This window comes from Taeniopygia guttata, chromosome 1 (assembly GCF_048771995.1).
Source record: "Taeniopygia guttata chromosome 1, bTaeGut7.mat, whole genome shotgun sequence".
NCBI lineage: Eukaryota > Metazoa > Chordata > Aves > Passeriformes > Estrildidae > Taeniopygia > Taeniopygia guttata.
In genome coordinates, this window is record NC_133024.1 from 89,469,082 (window position 1) to 89,490,936 (window position 21,855).

Sequence of the window (21,855 nt, forward strand, 5' to 3'; positions counted from 1 at the left end):
AAGGGAAACTTGGGCATCTCCCGTTCCCTTTGTGGAGCCACAGCACAATTGTCACTGAGACAGAACCAGACTTCTCTACACTGCTGTGCTGGTCCCCGTAGGTAAGCAATGGGATCACCTGGACCCAACAGATTTCCACAGAGAGAGTGTGTGCAATTGCTGATAAAATACAGATTCCTCCCCAAGCTTTTCCTCCCTTGATACCCTTGAATTCCAAAGTGCAGTTGTGTCTAAAACTTGAATTCATCTTCAGTAATGCACAGGCATGTGCAAAATAGCCAATACTCTGGATTCAAACATACATGTATATGGCCTGCATCAATGCAATGAGGTCTTCTTGATTCAGATGGGGATTCATGAGAGTGCTATCAGGAAAGGAATATTTATAAAGTAGGAACTATAAAACTCCTGGTGTTAAGTACATAGTAGTTTGAATTCATATAAAAAATAGCAAATTCATGAAAGTACACCACCATAACAAAAATGCTAAAACAAACATACTACACTTAGACAAAATCAGCTCTCTACCAGTATTTATGGTCATGTACTATGGTCTGACATTGATGTTTCTAACATCATATCACTTTCATTCATTTCAATCTCAAATGTTTCTTCCAATGGGCGACTAGTATCTGTACTTTTCCTCTGATTTGATGTCTCTAATGTTACTATGCCACTTTCATCCAGAGTTTGTCTTTCTATGTCGAATTCTCTGAAATCCCAGGGAGGTGAAATGATGTTCTTTAGTGTCTTCACTGTGTGTACATCGAAGTCATAACATCTTAATTTGTCTTTGATCTCTGTTCCTAGGAAAACAGACAAATCAGTAGTTTATTTCAAATGAATACTCCCAAAAATGTAATCTCAAAGAAACTATCATTCAGAAACTACTATAATTCTCTGCTTTCAGACCATCAAGGAGCTGCTGTTGCTTAATGACTGAAGCTGAATGAGTTGTTCGGAAAAAATCCAGCAGACTCCTTTCTCAAAAAAGCACAATACTAGAAGCACAACTCAGATTCAAAAGTGTGTTTTGAGAAGAAATTGCCAATTCCCTTCACAATTCTCCAAGCGGCTTTGTTTTGTTTAAGTTACACACAGCTTGGTTTGCATTAATGCATATCACGTGGCTTCATGGTTCTTCCAGATGTGTTAAGTGACTACATATGGAGCAAGACAATATTGAGAAGAAACATCTGTTTCAATTGTGTGAAAAATCTGTAGGAAAAGCACTAGAACACACAGATGGCTTTTACTTTTAAAGCTTCAGCCTTCTTAACATGCTTGACATCAACTGTGTTCACTACAGATAAATCACTAAGTTCAATGAGGCAAGAATCTATAAAAATTATAGAATTTTTTTGCAGGGAAAATCTTCCATAGAAAATTTAAACCTATGGCAATATAATGTATTACTGTTATGAAGAACTTTTTTTACCATATATAAAGCTGTATTTTTGGAGTCAGAAGAACCTACCCTGTCTCCACAAAGACAAGTTTTGACAAGGTGAAAATACCTTGCTGTACATTAGCATTAGTGCTCTGATTTCCTAACTCCATACCTCTGTTTAATTTTCCCCCATTTGCTTTGCGATCTAAGATGCCACAAATCAATATTTTACATAAAAGAAACCGTCAACACCTTTAATGACAAAGTGTTTCCTTTTTTCATGCTGGTGAGAGTACTGTCATGATGCTTACAAAAACCAGTGGTCATCTGCAATTGCTACTACGTTTTGACTCACTTAGCCATTAAAAAAAAAAACCAAAAACCCAAACAAAAACATCCTCTACTTGGTTAGGTAATTAGGTAGTGGTAGGCAGTCTTTCTTGACATAACACTCCTCTCAAAGGACTCAATGACTTCAAGAGACACATAAGTTAGAGACTTACCAATATAGGCTTCAGAATCACCAATGTACATTTCTATGCAGTGTCCAAGCATTGTGACCGAAAATGTGTCGTCCCGCCTGAGACCAAGGGCCTATTGAAAAAAAATAGTAAAAAGTATTTAGCATCAAATAAAAACATTTACATCGTAAGTCTGCAATGGTTCAGTTTGTTGGTTTGTTGTTTCACAGTGCTATCTGAGCATAGTCTTCACTGTAAAAGCAAAACATTGCACAACAAAAATAACACCATCATATGAACTGGCTGAAGTAGTAACCAAGGAAAGCACAAAAACAAAAGCAGAAAAGAACATATATACAGACAGGAAGTCATTCACATATGAGCTACAACATATGCTGCTGTTTACTTACTGCAAAATTTCTAGGTTGGAAGTACTCAAAATTTTTTAAGGTGCATGAGAAGCTTACATACATAAAATGTAAACTGCAACTCAAAGTTTATCAGAGGCCATTTTTTACCTAATCAATAATATATAGAAGATTTAAGAAAAAACCAAATTAAGATTATAAAATTTGGAGGCTGGAAAAAATGCTGGTTCTCTGCTTCAAACCCAAACCAGAGTGAAACAGTAAATAACAGAATCTGTGACCAGCACTTCAGCTGAAGGCAGTTACATACCGTGTGGAAATAGTCAATGGCGCTTTCAAAATTGCCCATGAGGCTGTGTATGTAGCCAATAGCAGAGTAGGTAGAAGCATTTTGAGGGATTAACACCAGAGCCTGGCGATGGTATTCCAGTGCTTCTTCATACTTCCTGTTAGGGTTAAGTACAGGAGATCTATTAGTAAGCTTCATGGTGAAAGGTGCTTTTACAGGACCCTGTGGGTATTTTCCTTAGCAAAGTAGAACAGAGTTGTGCCAGAACTTAAAAATTATTGCTTCAAACTCTGAACATAATAATAGAATGGATGTTGACAATTTTCTTCCTCAGTGTACTTGTGAAATCATTGTTCTCTTTACATAGTAAAAGAGTTGCCTACAGCAAAGTCCCACTTGGAGATCTTAGATGTTTGATACGGTAAATTGCTTTAGATGTTTAATGTTGCTCATTGTAGCACTGGCTTTCTTTCTGTAACTTTCATTTGCCTTCCCGAGGGAGAGAAGGAGCAGTATGAGACTAAATCACACATGATTCAAATGGAGAAAAGCTCTCTGGGCAGAAATCTCACAACCCTTAAGTGCTGTATACACTGGTACCTTCATCATTTTGCGACATGCTCTATCAGAAAAGGCGGTTTACACATATCCATGATATCTATCTAATACCAACCTGTCTTTGAAAATTATCTATTAATTACACTGATAATTGTATTTGTTATTTCATAAAACAAGGATTAAATGTACACTATAGCATTACTCTTGAGAAATTAAATTGTCATATTTGACATCCTAGTTCTACACTGTTAAAAATAAAGATAGATATCATCTGTTTACAAGAAATTTTAACATCTAAAGTGATAAAGAAATTATGCAATGAGCAACACACAAAGTTGTTAAAGGCCATCAAGTAACAATTGAGGCAGAAAAATTATGCAACTGTTTGCTTGCTGCACAAACCTTTCACATGATTTCATTTTCACTCATAGTATTTATTCATCCAATTGACTACCACTGTTTTTGAATATGTTGCTTTCAAATTTCAACCACATACTAGTGAGTAAACATATATCCAATAAGCTTTTCATAATAGCCATATTATGTATTACAGACACTACTAAATTAGTTACTACAGAGTTTTTTAAGATGTCAAAGCATATGTACAGCTGCCTAAATTTTCAACTGGATTTTCTTGGAAGATGGTTTACAAGGATGCAAAAATATTTTAGCTGTGATTTCTGAACCTGAGAAAACATTAGAAGTTGTACAAAGCATGATGTAAGCAGTTAGAAACTTACTATAGAAATTTTAAAAAGACAAAAGTAATTATAAACAAAACAACTATTTGAAAAACTCTGCAATTATACTCATGGACAGATTTCAGAAGCAGTGCCTTTTGTTTTATCTTGGCACAAGGAGTAACTGTTATATGTCCTTATTTCATAATGAAAATAAAGACTAATTGGCAATTAAAGCACAAAGCAATTATTGCCAAAGCAGAAGTACAGCTTTCATCTACCATAATCACATTCTCATTAGCAGCTTTGAAACAATAATTACAGTGTACACCAATTGAGCAATTAAAACCCCTAAAAATATTTTTTAAAAATTGCATTGATTGAACAAAAGAAAGGACTGGGTAAAGTCACATTAAGGTAATTAACAAGAAAATGTCTCTATGTTAAAAGTGTTAATGCTTGTATATGTATGCTTTGCACTTTTTCTAGTCATTGAATAGAAACATGAAATGAAATATTAAATAGTTTTGTTCTAAAACCCAAAGTAAGACTCCCTTGCTGTGTTATAATGCCGCTGAATATTTCACTTCAGTAAAAAACCAAAAAGTGCTAATCCAATCAATTAGCAAAACCCCACCTTTATGTTAATTAAATCAGTGGACATATTTCAGTATGTGAGGACTGGGACAGTAGAGAGTTAAAATTCACAAACATACAAGCATCTAAAAGCCTACAACTAATTCCCCAATAAGAATCAATAGTTAAAGAAAGGCTTTTACATAATGTACTTTAACTTTTTTGTAATATATGGGATATTAGGGGTGATTAATGTAGTTATGTTCACAAGCTGATTTAGAGAATCTTGTTCTTAAGAGAGAGAGAAAATACATATGTGCAGCATTATAGAGAAATGGAGCTCCAGTACTCTCTGCTTACTTGAGTTTTCTGCAGACATGTCCTAAGTTGTTCAATAAAGGCTCCCACTTATCAACTGTTACCTGCAAAATAATGCAAAAATTCAAATAACTGCAGCTTCTTAGACTGTAACTAAATTTTGCCTACTTAAAAAAACCCAAAACGTACAAATGAATAGGGAATTTTGTTTATTAACAAGAAAAATACCACAAGCATTTTAAACTGTTAAGAAAACACACAAGCTGAAAACATTTATTCAACAACTAATTTTTCCAATTTTTTAGATTCCCCAAAGCTAATAATATCTCTTTAAAGGGTCAGTGTTCTTAAAACTTGATGCAAGTCAAACAAAACTTGTTTTCTACTTAACCAAAAAAGTTAAGTCTCAGCCTAGGAGCACTAAAGGCACAGTTTTAAAATAAAATTTATACTATATGACCTTTATCTTAAAATAAGCACAACATGTTTTGTCACAAGCTGTTACAGAATTTGCTGGAGTTTTACAAATTTATGATCTTACATGTTATTAGAATAAATACCTCATTTCCAATAGCTTTGATTTTTTCCAGTGCATCAAGGAACCACTTTTCTGCAGTTTTCCAGCTAAGGATTGAAGGGGTGGGGGGGAAGAAAAGTAAATTAGTGAAGAGTTTTCATTAGCAGTATGAGAAAACTGTATTCAAGACAGATTTCTATACATTATTTCATCATATGAGTGAAATTAGATATAAAACCCAGTAATTTACATTTGGCTATATTTTGCATTGTGGTCCTAAGAGCTAACAAGACAAAACAAAACAAAAAAAAATCAGAATCAAACTAAAAATATTGACAAAACACTTCTTAAATAGGCTAGGGTTTTTTTCCCCAGAATATATTTGGAATTCCCTGAGCAGAAAAAATGTTTTGCTGTACAAAATTTTATAGTATGTGTGCAGATAGATGCCTTTTCAGGCATTCAGCTACACAATGACAGGCACATAGAAGATAGCATCAATCTCTGGATGTTCCTTGAGCATTAAATTCTTGTTCAATCTTACACAAGGAAGAACAATGTAGAAAGCAAGGGTTTAAGGTGAACACCATCTAAACTATGACCAAAAGACACTACAGTTCAATATAAATACTTTAGATACTTTATATATATATTGGCACATTACAATTCAGAATAATACATGTTTAAGATAGTATTTGATCATATTGTGCAAGCTTACTCTCCATTTTGAAATGCTACCACTCCAACTTCATGCATAACAAAAGGATCTTCAGGAGCAATGCTTAAAGCTTGGCTGAAAAACCGTTCAGCCAACTTGGAGTTGTTGGTCAAACCATATTCCAGTCCAATATAGAGCATAGGCAAATGACACCTAAAAACCATAAAACAAAATGCATGTTTGTTTCTGTGTGGTTGTCAAGAATGGAGTCACAAACTATAAAAGATGTGCCAACCGTTTACATATGTTTATGCACATCCAAGTAAAAGCTGATTTAAATGGACTACTAACCTAATGGGAAGTTTAAAAGAGTTTACATCTCAATTTAACAAGAGACTGAATTCCAATAGCTAATTGTAACCTGCTCTGCAATCACAGTATTTTCTCAGCACTTAAGTTTAGTTCTGATGGTTTTTTCTCCTAACTTCATTCATACATTTAATTTACGAATAGAATATGTGGGAAGTAATGGATAAAAGAAATACATTTGCCAGTAACCACAATCAAATACAATAGTTTGTATGCTATATGACACAATTAGTTCATGACTCATTTTACAACCCCCTTCCACACCATGGAAGAGCTGTTCAAGCTATTACTATACAGCAGTTGATGAGCTGGTATGACAATCATGATTCACAAGTTTCAGAAGATGTTCAGGTGGAACTTTGATTACCAATATATAAAACTTGACTTTAGAACTTATAAAGTCAGAACAATTGCAAATAATGCAGTTAAATGTAGATGGTTAAATTACTGGGGGTATTTTCCTTCCTTGTTCTCTACCAGATAATTGTTGCAAATGCATTGCTACTGTTTAAAGGCATTGACAGTAGCAAATGCATTGCTACTGTCAATATTCTACACTACTTATGGATTCATTTGAATCTTCCCAAATATGACGTTTATACAGACCCTTTCATGAGCTGTGCAGCTGTGAAGTACGCGGCCATTGCTTGGTCATGCTCACTCTCCACTGCGAATGAATGCCCATATGCTATCCATGCAGGGCCATAGGTTCGCTCCAGTGTGGTAGCTTTGCTAAAACAAGAGCAAACACATCTGAAATTAAATTTCATCTGCTTCAGATGACTACTCAGACAGCAATGCTATGCCATATGGTTAGGTATCTATTAAGATAATTGTAATGACCAGTGGTAAACAAAGTTCATTTTAAAAGTTCAAACTATTTCACACTTAGAAGCATCACACATTCTTGTGAACTGATTTTATGATTGATTTTATTATTGTTCGCAGACAGGAGGAATTATCTGATATTACTGAACATAAACAATTATAAAGTAAGTGAATTAAATAAAATACAGGAAACATTAGTAGTGACTCAAAACTCACTGCAAAATCCTAGCTATACATTTTGAAATAAATACATTCTATCAAGTCCAAGTTTAAGAAGCTGGATAAGAATGTATAAAATGAACACCTAAGTTGAAATTTTGCCATCTAATTGCACTGGCTTTGAAGATGATGAGCATTTGTCACATCACAGAAGTATACAAAATGTCACTCAAGTCTTGAGCTGGAAACTGCAACCTGAGCATCAAGACATCAACCTGGAGACTTTACAGAAAGGTGGACTTGACAGGAACATTAGAAAGCTGTGTAGATTATTTTCTGAATTTGAAGGCAAGGGCATTCATAACTAAATAGCTCATAACAAGTGTGCCCAGCCTTTTCTTAAAAGCTTCTAACATGGAGATAATACATGTTCCATAAGAATTTGATCATATTGCTTAACTATCCTTAAAAACTTAATTTTTTTACAAACATATAATCTAAATTTTGTCTGTCACAGTTAAACTCATTATTTCTCATCACAGATCCTAGAGAATGGCTTGTTCAGTGTCTTCTGAGACAAAACTTTACATATTCAAATATTTGTATCTTGCCATCCCTGACAGCAATGAAAGATATGTGGATATTTGACCGTGTCTTCAAGTTTCTTTTCTGGAAACCGCTGTTAGTTGTCCCTAGCCTTGTTAGCTTTACACTATCATTCTCCTCCAAGGTGTTTAAGCATCTTGTTACTATCTCACTTTTAGCAGGCCTCTTTTCCCTTTTGGCACAACTATTCTGAATCTTGATGTTGTGTTTTCTCGGTTTGTTTGTTTTTGTCTTCAACACATCTACAGATACTTTCCTGCTGTCTAGAGATGTTTGTACATTTAAAGATGTTTTTTATTTCAGCAACAAAATCAGCCAGGCATTTGAAAAGTCTAAATGACTAACCCATCTTTACATATATTGTCTGTAAAAGTCTAAGGAAAAAATAGTCTTACAGATTGATTTATGCCTTCTCAGTTAGAGCTTACAGCACCAGAACAAATGCCCTACTTCGCAGCAAGGTCCTGCTCCCCAGTGCTGATATTCACTACACATACAGAAGACCTACAGGAAATAGCACTGACCAAACCTAAAAAGTCCAGAAAGAACTGGACAGCCAAATGTCAGAATTTTCCATATAATTCTTCCCTTCCAGATATGAAACCTGAACCTGACAGAATGCCTGAGTGTCCCTCAATTGAGAACTGAGGCCTGATCACCTACAGCTGTAGTTAGCTTAGCAGCATGAGTGACTGCAGGGACAGGAAGGTGACTGCCTAGAAAGACACCACATAAGTCTTCCTCCTTTTTGAAGTATCTCTGTGGATGAGGTCTAAACTGCTATACCAAAAAAAGGGTGGCAATGAAAGTATTTAAATAGTAACCAGCTCTTCGAGGCTTCTCTTTATGAGTTTACAATCAATCATGAACAATTAAATGCTTACTTAGCAAGTGAACAACAGATTCACTGAGCAAAACAGAAAAAAAAATTACCTGAGATATCTTCTAGCATGTTCATTTTTGTGGCCAACCATGAGATAATAGCATCCTACTGCAAACCATGATACCTACATATTAAAATCAAAATAGAATATTATTAGATACATCACACTCATTGTAGTGAAGCATCAAAAGACAGGAAGACATAATAATTAGAGAAGCTAGGAACATTTTCACTGAAATGACAGTCAGCTCTTCAAATTATTTGGTATTACAGAAAAGCTGGAACTGCTGGCATGTACCTTTCTAACAGGGCTTACTCAGCCTCATGAAGAGAGCTAAGTAGAAAGCTTACTGCTGTGCTCAGTTATTTAATGGCAGGGAATACAAGACAGAGCCAGATTCTTTTCAGGGGTGCAGTGATAGAACGGGAAGCAATGGGTACAAGTTGTAACACAGGAATATAAGATCAAGTCAAAGAAAAACAATTTTTACTGTGAAGCTGGATCAAACACTAAAAAAGGTTGCTCAGAGACATGTAGACATTTATTAGTGTAGCACTTGTTTTAAATTATTAATCAAAGTAAATAACTTGTACTGAATACCTTTTACTTAATCTTATAAAAAGAACCTTGGCATAAGGAAATTACAATGCAGAGAAAATAACCATTTCTACAAGCTTCATCCAGAAACAGATTTTGAATTCTGTAGCTCAAACTAATACATTAAAACTGTAATGTGTTTTCACCTAAAAAAGAAACTACCTGACAACAAAAACTGAGAAAAACTTACAGGATTATTTGGGTACAAGTCCACCAGTTTGTGAGAAAGATAGAAAAGTTCTACATAGTGGGAAGAAACAAGAGAAGAAAATTAAAACATGCCAGAACATTTAGATGTTTCAAGTTTTTTAGTTTTCTATACAAAATATACAGAACATCTAACATTAATCCACAAGTGAACAACATGTTTTCTTTTAGAGGTAATGCTTCAAACTGCCTTAAAATAGATTCAATTCTGCAATTAGATAAAGAAAATCCAAACAAAATAACCTATAAGTCTTCATAAGACACAAATAAGCAGCTATACTTCCCACCCTTTAAGAATTCTGCAACAACTTAGGTCATTACCATACATTAAAATAAATGCCAGTAGTATTACACTTGAATGTACCTTGTCAAGGTTAAACACTATTCAACTTCCTACATCTAAAAGGTATAACATACTGGCTAGATCCATTTCAAAGCAGAGTCCTGTGCATTAATATGCTGAAAATAGGACAAAAGCAAATAAATTATTATATTGTTTGAAATAATTTCAAGTGATTACTTTTTTACTAAACATAGTAATTCTAGTTACTGGAATAACTTACTACAGATTTTCTAATCATAGCAGCAGTAATCAGCTACCAGATAAAAATTCTATTGCCTATGCAATTTCAAAGAAAATAGCACTATGGCATGTAACGTTTCTATATTTCCACAGCACAGTGCTCTTAAACTAATGAGATTGTCCTGGAGCACTTAGTATCTTAGATCAGAAAAAAAAAAAATAAATTACAACTGGCTTACAGAATATTAACTTCTGTACATAATGATTCTCAAGGTAGATTTAGAAGAAAAATGAGAGTACTGGCCCCATTTTCAGATGTACTTAACTGCAAAATAACTGCAAAATAACATTCACTAATCTTCAGGAAGTACCAGTACACCTACTGACCTATTTGTGTACGTATAATGCACCATCCCGAGAGACTGCACAGCATGCGAGCTCCTTATTCTATTTTCCAATTGATTTTAAAGATATTCAAGCTACTCACTTGTTTTATATGCATTCTGGAATGAGAAAAAGCCACCCCAGATGCATGTAAGCTATTACTGTAATTCCAATCAAAGTTTTGCATGATTATTAATTTGTTTGAACTAAAGAGAGACCTTCACAACAGCAAAGTCAAGGAGAGTCTGGAACCTTTTCTATCACAGAATAATCATGTCCACCTAAGCATACACAATTGCTGAAGATTACTTTCTAGTTTAATTTATTTATTTTACTGTTGAGCAGAAGTCCAGCCAGATACTGTACTAATATCCCCTGGAAACAGAAATCACAATGACAGAGATGAGGCAGTGTAGCTCACAGGCTTCCTGGCTACACAGCCCAGTGGTTAAAAGATAGCTACACTCATGACCATGAACTCTTTGCACATCTACTTCCCCCTAACCTGCAATCCTGCTGTCAGCTCTGATATTCCCTTCTTTACCAGTTACTACTGTTTTCTTGAAATGACAGGTTTCAAAAGGAGGAAAAATAGATATAATTTTTCCTATGGTATATAAGGGGGTTTCTAGGGATCTTTAATTCTTTGTTAAAATTGGGGCTTTACAGACTTCTGTTGAGTTGTATTAGATGCTGTGTTCCTTACCATTTGCTTTGTTAAGCTCCACAAGTGTCCCTATATGTACAGGTAAACAATTTGCATGGAAGGGATCCTTTTCCATCACTCTAAAAAAAAATTAAAAAAACATAATACACATTTCAAAGACTTTAATGTGTTAAAAGCAAACTGCTTGTACAGCATGAAATGTTCCAATTAGTTACTACTTTAGGCATTAGAAAACTATTTGTGATTAAAGGACAACTATTAACAGCATAATAAAGGCTTTCTTCAGACCAGAAATACAACAGTTTAGCTTAACAAAAGAGGGTAACAGAAAATTATTTTTGAAAATTTTATTCTGATTTTCTAATTGAAGCTGAATATTCAATTAGAAAATCAGAATAAATGCTCTTTTGTTTTGCAGGTCACTTCAAATTTAACCAGCAGACAGCAAGCAACAACATTTCTGTTAATCTTTTCCATACATTCGACAGCAACTTTCAAGTAATAGTCCTCAACTTCCTGAGGTTAACACCAGGCAGCATGCCTGTCACATTTAGCTCAGTTGTAAAATTTTGTTTCCTGTGGCATTCAGAAACACATCCATGAGTGCAGACCTACCGCAGCTGAGAAGCAAACCATGGCAGCGTTCTGACCCCAGCAGCAGCACACACCCGTAACAACTGATACACACTACTCGGCCATCAAAATTAGAACTAAACTGCTGGCTTTTAAAGTAATATCTTTTGATCACTGTCAGTAACATTGTAACTGCTATTGGCCAGAGAAATCAAACTTCCTAACTAGCCAACTCATTCACACCAGTTAATTCTGAAGACCAAACAAGAAGTAGGTAGAGAGCACACAAAATTGAAGGTACCAGAATAAGGAAGAGGATGGATGAGAAGTTCAGCACAGTGGTGATTAAGCAGATATTTACCTTGGATACTTCTGATATATATTATAAAAATACCATCTTGCCAGACACAAACTACACATTTTAAATACCTGAGACATAGATAACACATGACATGTATATTGCAATACATATCAAATTGTTATTTATGTTTACCCACTGAGCAACAATATTTTTGTTAGTCCAGGCAAAATTATTACACTCCACCATATGAGAAAAAAGCCCGAAAGTTGCTCTGGACACTTACACTGAAGTAAGCTTGTAACACATTTTGAAGTCACAGTTGTAATAATGCCTTTCTGCTAAGGATACTACTACATCCAGGTTTTCCTGAAGACCATCTACTGATTCAGGAATCAGTGTTTCACTGGGTTTATTATACTGAAATATAAAAGAAACAACATTTGAAAGAAAAACTAAACTAAAATAATGGTATAAGATGGTATAAGTATTAATATTTTTAGTCCTAAAGAATATATAAGAAGTCTTAAGTTCTTAAAATTTTTATTTTTAAACTGAAAGTCCATAAAACCTGTATTTGGTAAAATGTTTCTTTAAAATGTACTTAAAAGCTCATTTAGAACACAAAAGATGCTTGCCATAGTCAATATGTTTAGTGTAGGCTGTAGAAATTAAAACTGAGCAATATATATTTTTAGTGCTCCTTATCACCTTATCTTTGGATAAGAATAGTCTGGAATGATGTTCTTATAGCCTAATATATTCAGGTAACGGATGTTTTGTCTACGTTATTAACATTTCTTTTCCCCATCTAGAAGTTTCTCAATAAATAAGTTTTCAAAAACATAAATCAGAATCTCAAGTTGTTATTACACCAGAAAACTGCTACGCTATTGCATAAAGTTGGATGTACTGCATCAAAAATTTAAAAAATTAAAAAGTTTATATTTCCATGTTCAGAATAAATGGGACCCACGAAAATTTACACCTGAAGTCAATGAATTCTCCAGATTTTTGGGACTTACCTTTTTCAATTTATTCTCAAATAAAAAGTGAAGCAATTCCTGTTCTTCTTCCGTACATTGTCTATTAAGAGGTAGAGATTCAAGGAGTTCTTTTTCTATATGATTTTAAAAAACATTGAAATAGTCATATTACAGAAGAAACAGCATGATCCAACATTTCAAGAACTTAGAGATAAAAAGGATTTTATGATAGTCATCCCAGCTGCAAAGACTATAACAGCACAGATACACTGAAACTAATAATACTACTAATTTTGGAAATTAAGGATTGATTAGTCATTCCTTCTACACTTTCAAAATGTAATAAAGATGAAATAACACACCATTATTTTTATTTACTCCATATGTCAAATGTTATCACTTAGAATGCTTTATTAACTAATGCCTAAGCAAACCCCAGGAGGGTTTCATTGGTTCAAAGTCTGTAAAATTGAGAACACAGGACAAAACTTTGTTTGGGCTGGGCAGAACAGAACAGCTTCAGGAGCTAACAAGCAGGACAGCTGGGTTACTGTGTTTCTTTCACCTCTTAAAAGTTCAAGTGCAAGTTTGCTCAAATCATAATTTTCATTCGCTTGATACGTTTTCTATTCTTAACATTTTGGAATCTGTTACTTGCTGTATTGGCTTAATTTTTATCTAGGAAAACACATCTTTGAGAAAGCAGGTAAATTTTACATGTGTTTGAGAAATACTTCTCTCCAGACCTTCTTGTGCTGTCAGCATATGGTGTGACGTTAACAGATCAAATGCTTCAAAGCAGTAAACATCAAGCTTCAAGGCCTCTTTGTAGCTGTAAGTTGCCAGGGTTCTATTGTCCAAAGCATCATAGATCTTCCCTCGTAAAAGGCATATAGAGCTCTTGATCTGGTGAAAAAGCAGGACTGGAGGTCAAAGACTGAACTATTGTTTGCAATTTAGTTTTCAGCACAAATCAAATGTGCTCCCTGGAAAGCAGAAAGTATTTCATGTATGATAGAACCTGGTTTTCTAGTGCTGTCTTTAAATAAAGAATTGTTTTTACTATCTCAAAGAAAAATCCAAAGAATTCTCTGTCAGGTTACCTACTGCCAAACAAATACCTGCTCAGAATAAAGGAGGACAGAGTTTATCTCTGTCATCCAGCTCTCTGATACTGAGTTGTAACCTAATCATACTAAATTGCCTTCATATCCAACATACAGAAATTGTCCCTTCCAAAGGCAATACACTCCTTTGCTGACCATTTAACCCCATATTTCACGCAAGACAAGCATGACCACAGTAGAGATGAAAAAGGCCAAATCAATGGACTCAATTGTTCTGAACAGAAAAATATATCCTTGTTTTCAATCGAAAACATAGATATTCCACAAAAGAAAACAGTGAAAACCCAAAATTACCAGTTGTGACACAATGTTTATTAATTAACATGTTCTTTCCAAATTCCCTTGACTGGTATTCAGTTCAATTGGAAAGCCACAAAAGTGTCAGCAAAAGAGAAAGTGAACACATCATCCAAGTCTATCATCAGACTAAACAGTCCTTTAATCCCATTATACCAGCATTCAAAATCAGTTCACATCAGCAATGTAACCCACTTTGCTACTTCAGTCTTACAGGGAAAATGCCGTCTGTCAATCACCTACACTGTAATTTCAGCAAATAAATTTTAATTTGTACCTCTGAAATGAACGATTCTTCACAGACTCTTCAGCCTACACATCATACCAATCTCTTTAAACTGTATGTCTACACAGAATTTTTTCACTAAGCTTCAAAAATTTCACATTGACCTCACATAATTTTCACAAATGTGATCAAAGAATATACCACTGAGAACAACACTTGAGTGATTATGAAGTATTTAATAAAAATAACTGGAGGAGAAAAAAAAAAACCTGCAACCCAACTGAAAGCAATGTTAGGATACATTACCAAGAAAGAGCTAAAAGACTGTAAAAACCAATACTAGATCATGAAGTTCCTGCAAAGCATCTGCAAATAATTTATAACAAGTTGTTGAAAAGCACTGGTTATTTTTGCATACTAAGTTATTTTCATACAGGCAAGCTAACACACAATGTGTGACTGAAAGAAGAACGATTCAGCATTTCTGAAAATTACATTATCTGAAAAAGAAAGTTTTAATGTACTGTCAGATTCACAGAGCTGTGAAATCACTTTCTGACTTCACAGGTTTTTCTACAAAAATATTTTTTTAAATAATGCCACTTACTGAAGACTGTGACATCTCCCAGTCTGTAGTAGAATCTTTCAATCCACTTTCATCCTTCAAGTACTTTTCAAAAAGTCGTTTGTTGATTGGCTCCTCCATATCAAGAATATCCAAGGCCTGTTGATGCTCTTTTGCAGCATACTAACCAAACATGTGCATGCAAAAAACAAGGTTTTCAAAAATTTGTTCGTAAAGCACCAATAAGCACAGCATCATGTTTCAAAGGCATAGATTATAAGAGGTTTTTCATGGATGCATTTTCTTATTTGGCCATTTGTCATTTTATAATTGCAGTTAGCTCTTTTACTGCTTATCTATAATATGCAAAAATGACAGAATTATAAAAATATGCAAAATATATAAAATAAAGCATGTACAGAAAAATGTATTATTCAGAATTTTGCAATCAGAGAAACAGGTATAGCTCTAAAAATAGTTAACACAGGTTTTAATACCATAATCTTATTCTACAAGCAGCACATTATTCTATTTCAAATTTCTGTATTTAATCTACCAATTGATTCAGTTGTGTCTCTGAAAGCACTGTATTTTACCTTTTATGTCTGACATCTTATACAGAAGTACAAAACTGCTAATAGTTATGTCACCACAAATCACATCTCCTCTGGTCAGATTACAGCCAACCAAATAAAAGTGTAAACATGAAGACATGAGACAAAAATAGTTCACATTCTTTCCCCACAAAATATTAGAGGAGTATTTCCTGGGAAAAAAGGTCAGTTGCATTTCTTCCGATTAGTGCCACAATGGATACTCCAGTGACCCAACTGAAAATTAAAGAATGAAATTAACTGTCAGAAAATTTAAACCTGTTGTTCCAATGAACATATATATCTACATTGCCTATCAAGTACCTAATCTTCCCAAGATGTGTCTTTTATTTAGCTTAGCTTGTTTCCAGTAAAGGATTAAAATGTGTACTCACATGACATCTAGCTGCAAGGTAGCGACATGCCTCATACAACTGAAAGAAAAGTTTCATATACATCAATTATAAAGAGAGAACATTTTTGCTTACTCTGCCTGAGTCCCTTTTGCTCTCTCCTTTTTCAGTACTTCAGCTTCTTCACCCCTTTCACCACCAGAAGTCCTTCCCGACCAAGCCTGTAACACTTTCTCTACTACTAAATTCTCAAAGGACACTTACTTGACTCTTGTCTTTACCACTCATTATCAGAATGGAAGGAAAATTGAAACAACTACATCTGAAGTGACAATCCACCTTCCCATACCTGCTGCAGTTACATCCTCAGACCCCTTCTCTTTTCTGTGACCTGTCTGGGGACAATGCTTTAAACCTGACCAAATGAACATGGGGCCTTATAAACTAAATAATGCAGCTTTTTAAATTACTTTTCTTACTGTGATGGTGAAGAAATTACTGTGGCTAGCAGCAGAGCCTTAAAAGAGGGGTAACAGTAGCCTGTCTTTGACTGAAATCACTTACCTTATCCAGTTTCCGTGATCGAAGGGCATGTGCTGCCCTGTGATACTGAGCTGTTAGGTAAAGACATTGAGCCAACCAGTAGATATCCTGTGGTTCCTCTAAAGTAAAAGAACAAATTGTAAACCATTGCTTAACAATATACCTTCAAACATTTTAATACAGAATGTTCACTTTTGCTTCACTATAGAAGTATCTTCCCCCTACTCTAGCATCTGACTGAGTTACAGAATTTTATTTATAAGTATGTATAAAATACTTACACTATCTATCAGCAAGAGATTAAAATGAAAAGATAATATGATTTTAACTTTAAAGACCTCACTGGACAGTGAATACAAAGAATGTCGTAATAGAGGCGTGTCATGAGAAGGAGATGATGATACGCATTAAAAAAGCAGCAGTTGCAGGCTACCCTGCTCTTGGACATAGAGCAGAAAAAAACAAGACATAAATGTCTCTCTCAATAAAATGATCAGTGGTAACCTAACAACAGTGAAAGCACTAGACTTCCACAGCTTGGAGTTGCAATTTCAGAAGCACAGTTTAGTGCCCTCTACCTCACTGGCAACCACAGCCTTTGTGGGATCAAGTCCCTGGAATCACTTTAAGCAGTGTAAGTGCTGGTGGCTGTGGGCAGCCACTGTGGGCAGCTCCCTCTCAGCGTAAGCACACTCTGTACTTGTCACCCAGGGCAACCCTGAGTCTGGTGGGAAACCACCATGGTCTCTTGCTAATCTTGTTTTTTTCTGTTGCTTCTTAAGGAAGGCAAACCTCAAGGTTTGTTCAAACATGAATTTTAACATGAAGTTCAAAAGGCAAGGAAAATGAGCTCTGCTCTATTTAGGAGAATGGCATTCCAAAGATCACAAAAATGCACTTAAACCAAACTCAAAACGTTAGTATTTGGCCATACAGCACTAAAACCCCACCAAAACACAATACTATCAGAAAGAAGTTAATAAAATACAATGTAAAAAGCAACTACTTACCATGAGAGAGTGAAGCTACTTTGTCAGCCCAAAACAGGGCACTTTGATATTGCTGCTGTAAAAGCATGATAGAAATAATTAGTATTCCTTTGGGGTTGACTTTTCTGAATAATTTTGAAATACATGTACATCAGTCAGATCTAGTATCTTGTGCATGTAGTCTCTAATGAACGGTGATGTACATTTCAGATCTTTGTAACTTAAAAAAATAGTTCAAAATGGCCAATACTGCAGGTATCTTTGACCAAAAGTTATGTGCTGTATCAGTATGGCAATAGGTCATTAGTTCAATTGCTATCACTGAAAAAGTAGCAAGTTTACCAGTTTAAAAAAATGCTACATTTTAGAAGAAAGATAATAAGATATATATAAGAAAGGACACCAAAATTATTTCAGGTAGCTTCAGCAGCACCATCTCTGGAGAAATGGAGAAATGTTCATTCTCCAGTCATGATGCTTCAACTTCACATAAATTCATAGTGCCTGCAAGCATTTCCCCTTATTCTTGGATACACATTTTCACTCTTGAGACTTCAGTTTGGCAAGAGTGAAATAGGTAAGAGTGGTGGCAACCAGAGATTAGACAGAAGCAGAATTTGCAGGTATATCCCACTAACCCAGATAAAGTTGCCACCAGATTTGGGTGCCAGGAAAAATCTCAGAGAACTGGCTGGGGTTATCTCCTGAGAAGATCACCAGGCATTCTTGCTACTCCTTTTTATCTCAGTCCATGCAATGAAGCCTAACATGATTCCCAGGATATGCTGGACACTTAACAAATACCCTGTCATTGCAAGGATTTGTAAGACTTTACAAGAACATGTAGCAAGAGGACAAGGGGGAACCAATTAAAAATGAAAAAGAGAGTAGGTTTAGATGAGATGTTAGGAGGAAGTTCTTTGCTGTGAGGGTGGTGAGACACTGGAACAAGTTGCTCAGATAGACTGTGGATGCCCCATTAGTGGAAGTGTTCAAGGCCAGGTTGGATGAAGCTTTGAGCAGCCTGGTCCAGTGAAAGGTGTCCCTGCCTGTGGTGGTGTGTGTTTTTATAGGATTTTACAAGGTTTTGTTTTCAGGGTTAGGTGTTTATTGTTAGGTAGTTTCAGTTGGTATGTCCCTATTTCTTCCTCTCACAATGGTTTCTCCCAGGTAGTTTACTCCTAAGTTTTCCCCTACCTGACTGTCCCTCAAAGTGCCAATCTCCCTGTTCCTCCCCTCTTACCCTTCAATGGTTCTGTCAATCAAAGTTGTGCTGCCCACCTCCCCTGTTTGGCCCATTTGGTTCTCAAAAGCTCCCTGTCTATTGCCCCTTCCCTAGTATCTCATTGGCCTGGGAAGCCTCCTCCCTCCCATGGATTGCCCTCATTGGACTGCCACAATTGTGTTCTCTTCCCCTAATGTCTCCCCATTGGATGTGAGCTGCTTTTACCCCTCATACCCTCCCCTCTTTATAATGTGCTGCCACCCTCACACCTGTGCCTACTTGTCCCTGAACCCTCCTAGGTAATAAACTACCTTGAAATTCATACAAGTGGCCCCTCTCTATTTCTTTGCCTCAGTCTTTAGTTTCTGCTTGGGAGCTGCGATACCCCCACCACAGGGAGCTGCCAGCCCCTGTGAGCACTGCCACCCTAGAGGTCTTGGAAGAGATTTGGGGCAGCCACTCCTGTTATGCCCTCTGGCCATAGGGATTGTGCTAGGCAGGAGACCTCCACACTGTGGCCGCTACCGGGCAGCGACACCTGCCCCTGGCAGGGGGCTGGAACCAGATCAACCCAAACAACTCTGAGGTTCTCTAAAGACTAAGAAAGCCTTGATGGCTTCTCTCCTCTCCTGCCCCATTGGAGTTGTGGAGTTTGTTCAGACCGTCAGAGACTGGTTTATGCTTTTGGAGTACGGGTCTGGCAGCCTGTTCTGAGATGCACACACTGATGGTATCCCAGTCCTCATAAAGCACTACAATCCATGACCTCACTGGTCTCTTCTATCATGTGTTCCTACATTTCCTACTTGATGGGGATTAATAATACCCAGCAAATTTGCCAAGAGAATTGTTTGGTTTCAATCTGTAGTCCCAAGGGGGGAAAAAAAATCCACAAAAACCCACAAACCAACCCCACACAAATTTAATAACTGTCTACAAGAAAAGAGATTTAAATTATTACCTCAACACCACAAAAGAAAGGTATAATCCAGGCCTACAAGGCACTGCATGATTTCTTTTGAGAACTTTTACAGTTCTATGGGATGACACATTATTACACAAAAAAGCAACTTCGCGTTCCTCCTGCTGCTCCTTCCTCAAAAGTGCACAGCTGTCTACACAGCTGTGTGCAAAACAGCTTGATGAAACAGTTTAACAAATGAGAACAGCAAACCAAACCAATCAAACCCACCAAATTAGCTTGGATCCCTAATCAGCCTTTCAGTCAGACTTGCTGGCCACACAGCCTTTGCTAATTTAAGGGGTGTGCTTTTCTTAGTAATGATGCCTGCACCAAGTCTGAACTGGAAGAAGAGCAGAACAGTTTGATGCTACATTTAACCTAATTTATTTATGTTTTTTTTCCTCTTGTGTCTTTTTTTTTTTTCTTTGCCCTGCAGCAACATAATTGCTGAATCCATCAACAAATGAAAACAACCCTGCCCTCCTACGAGCCGTCTGCAGCACTGCAGGAGTGTGATGGGCAGCTTAATCACCAGGTAGAGAACCACGGAATAGTCTGGCTCAGAAGAGACCTTAAAGATTGTTTAGTTCTAACCTGCCAGGGGCAGATACACCTTCCACTAGAGCAGGCTGCTCAAAGCCTCATCCAACCAGGTCTCGGACACTTCCAAGGATGGGGCATCCACAGCTTCTCTAGGCATGCTGTTTCAAGTTCCTCCCTCACAGAAAGGAATTTCTTCCTAATATCTAATCTAAATCTATTTCGTCTTAGTTTGAATCCATTCCCCCTTGTAAAGATCATAGAATCATTAAGGTTGGAAAAGACATCCAAGATAATCAAGTCCGACCTTGCCAGAACCCACCATACTCACTAAACCGTATCACCAAGAGCCATGTCCACTTCCAAGAAGGGTGATTCCACCACTGCCCGAGAAGTCGGTTCCAATGCCTAATCACCATTTTAGCGAAGATATTTTTTTTTCTGATATCCAAACTGAACCTGCCCTGGTGCGACAGAGGCTCTTTCCCCCTGCCTTAGGTAGGTACGGCCCAGCTTGCACAACCCGAGAGGGCGGGATCCTGCAAACGCCTTCGCTGCACGGCGGCCCCACGGCGGCTCCCCTCCTCCTTCTCCACACGAGGGAGAAACCAGGAAAACCCAGCGGGAGGACCCGGCTCCTGCTAGAGACCCACAGGCGGCGCTTCCGGCCCGCCGACCCCTCCGTGCCCGCCGCTCCTTCCCTTCCAGGGAGAACGGGGCACAAGTATAAAATTACTCCTTCTCCGCGGTGCAGAGGCCGGCACCGCTCCCCGCCCCACCCCGGCCCGGCCTCCCTCTCTGCGGGAGCCACGCCGAGCGCGGTTTTTCCTCGAGGAAAACCCGTGGGCCTCCTGTCTCTTCCCCAGCAGCCCCCGCCGGGCGCTCACCTGGTCGATGTAGTGTCGCACTCGCTTCCTGAGCCGCTCCAGGTTCATCCTCCTTCCCTCCCTGCCTCCCTCCCTGCGTGCCGGAGCCGCCGAGGGACCGCGGCCGCCCGCCGGTGCAGCGCCCAAACCCGCCCCCCGCCTTCGCTCCCGCCCTCCCGGAAACAGCGCCCCGAGCGCGGCGTTCCGGGAGCGTTGAGGCCGCCGGAGGCGCCCCCCCTGCCTCCGCACGCCCCTAAATAAACATGTCCTGGGACTTTTCTCTACAGTCCGTACTGGAGAGAGAGAGACATTTATGGTGAGGGGCTTCTTCACAGTTTCGAAGTGAAAGATTGTTCGTGGAATGTGGCCCGAGGGAATGGCCTGAAGCTGAGTCAGAAGAGGTTTAGGTTGGGTATCAGGATATCTTCATGCAGGGGGTGATGGTTGGGCACTGAACAGCTCCCCAGGGAAGGGTCTCAGCACCAAGCCTGACAGAGTTCAAGAAGCTTTCGGACAGCTCTCAGGCACAGGGTGTGTCTCCTGGGGATGTGCAGGGCCGGGGGCTGGGCTCGATGATCCTCGTGGGTCCCTTCCAGCTCAGCGTACTCTGTGGTTCCTGTGATCCTGTGATCTGCGCTTCCTCAACTCTGAGGTTCCATGATCATCTCTGC

General features: G+C 37.5%; 1 protein-coding gene across 1 annotated transcript; it reads right to left on the reverse strand.

The window, feature by feature from the left end:
• Positions 1-363: 363 nt before the first annotated feature.
• Positions 364-21,367, reverse strand: CDC16 (cell division cycle 16). Its single transcript, XM_002192694.7, has 18 exons — positions 21,206-21,367; positions 17,611-17,665; positions 16,622-16,719; positions 16,100-16,138; positions 15,154-15,294; positions 13,643-13,802; positions 12,936-13,030; positions 12,197-12,330; positions 11,079-11,158; positions 9,449-9,498; positions 8,711-8,784; positions 6,791-6,916; positions 5,876-6,028; positions 5,201-5,264; positions 4,683-4,744; positions 2,530-2,665; positions 1,894-1,984; positions 364-806 (listed from the first exon to the last, which is right to left on the reverse strand). The coding sequence occupies exons 1-18, from the start codon at positions 21,251-21,253 to the stop codon at positions 541-543; spliced, it is 1,872 nt and encodes a 623-aa protein (XP_002192730.1). The 5' UTR covers positions 21,254-21,367; the 3' UTR covers positions 364-540.
• Positions 21,368-21,855: the final 488 nt, after the last annotated feature.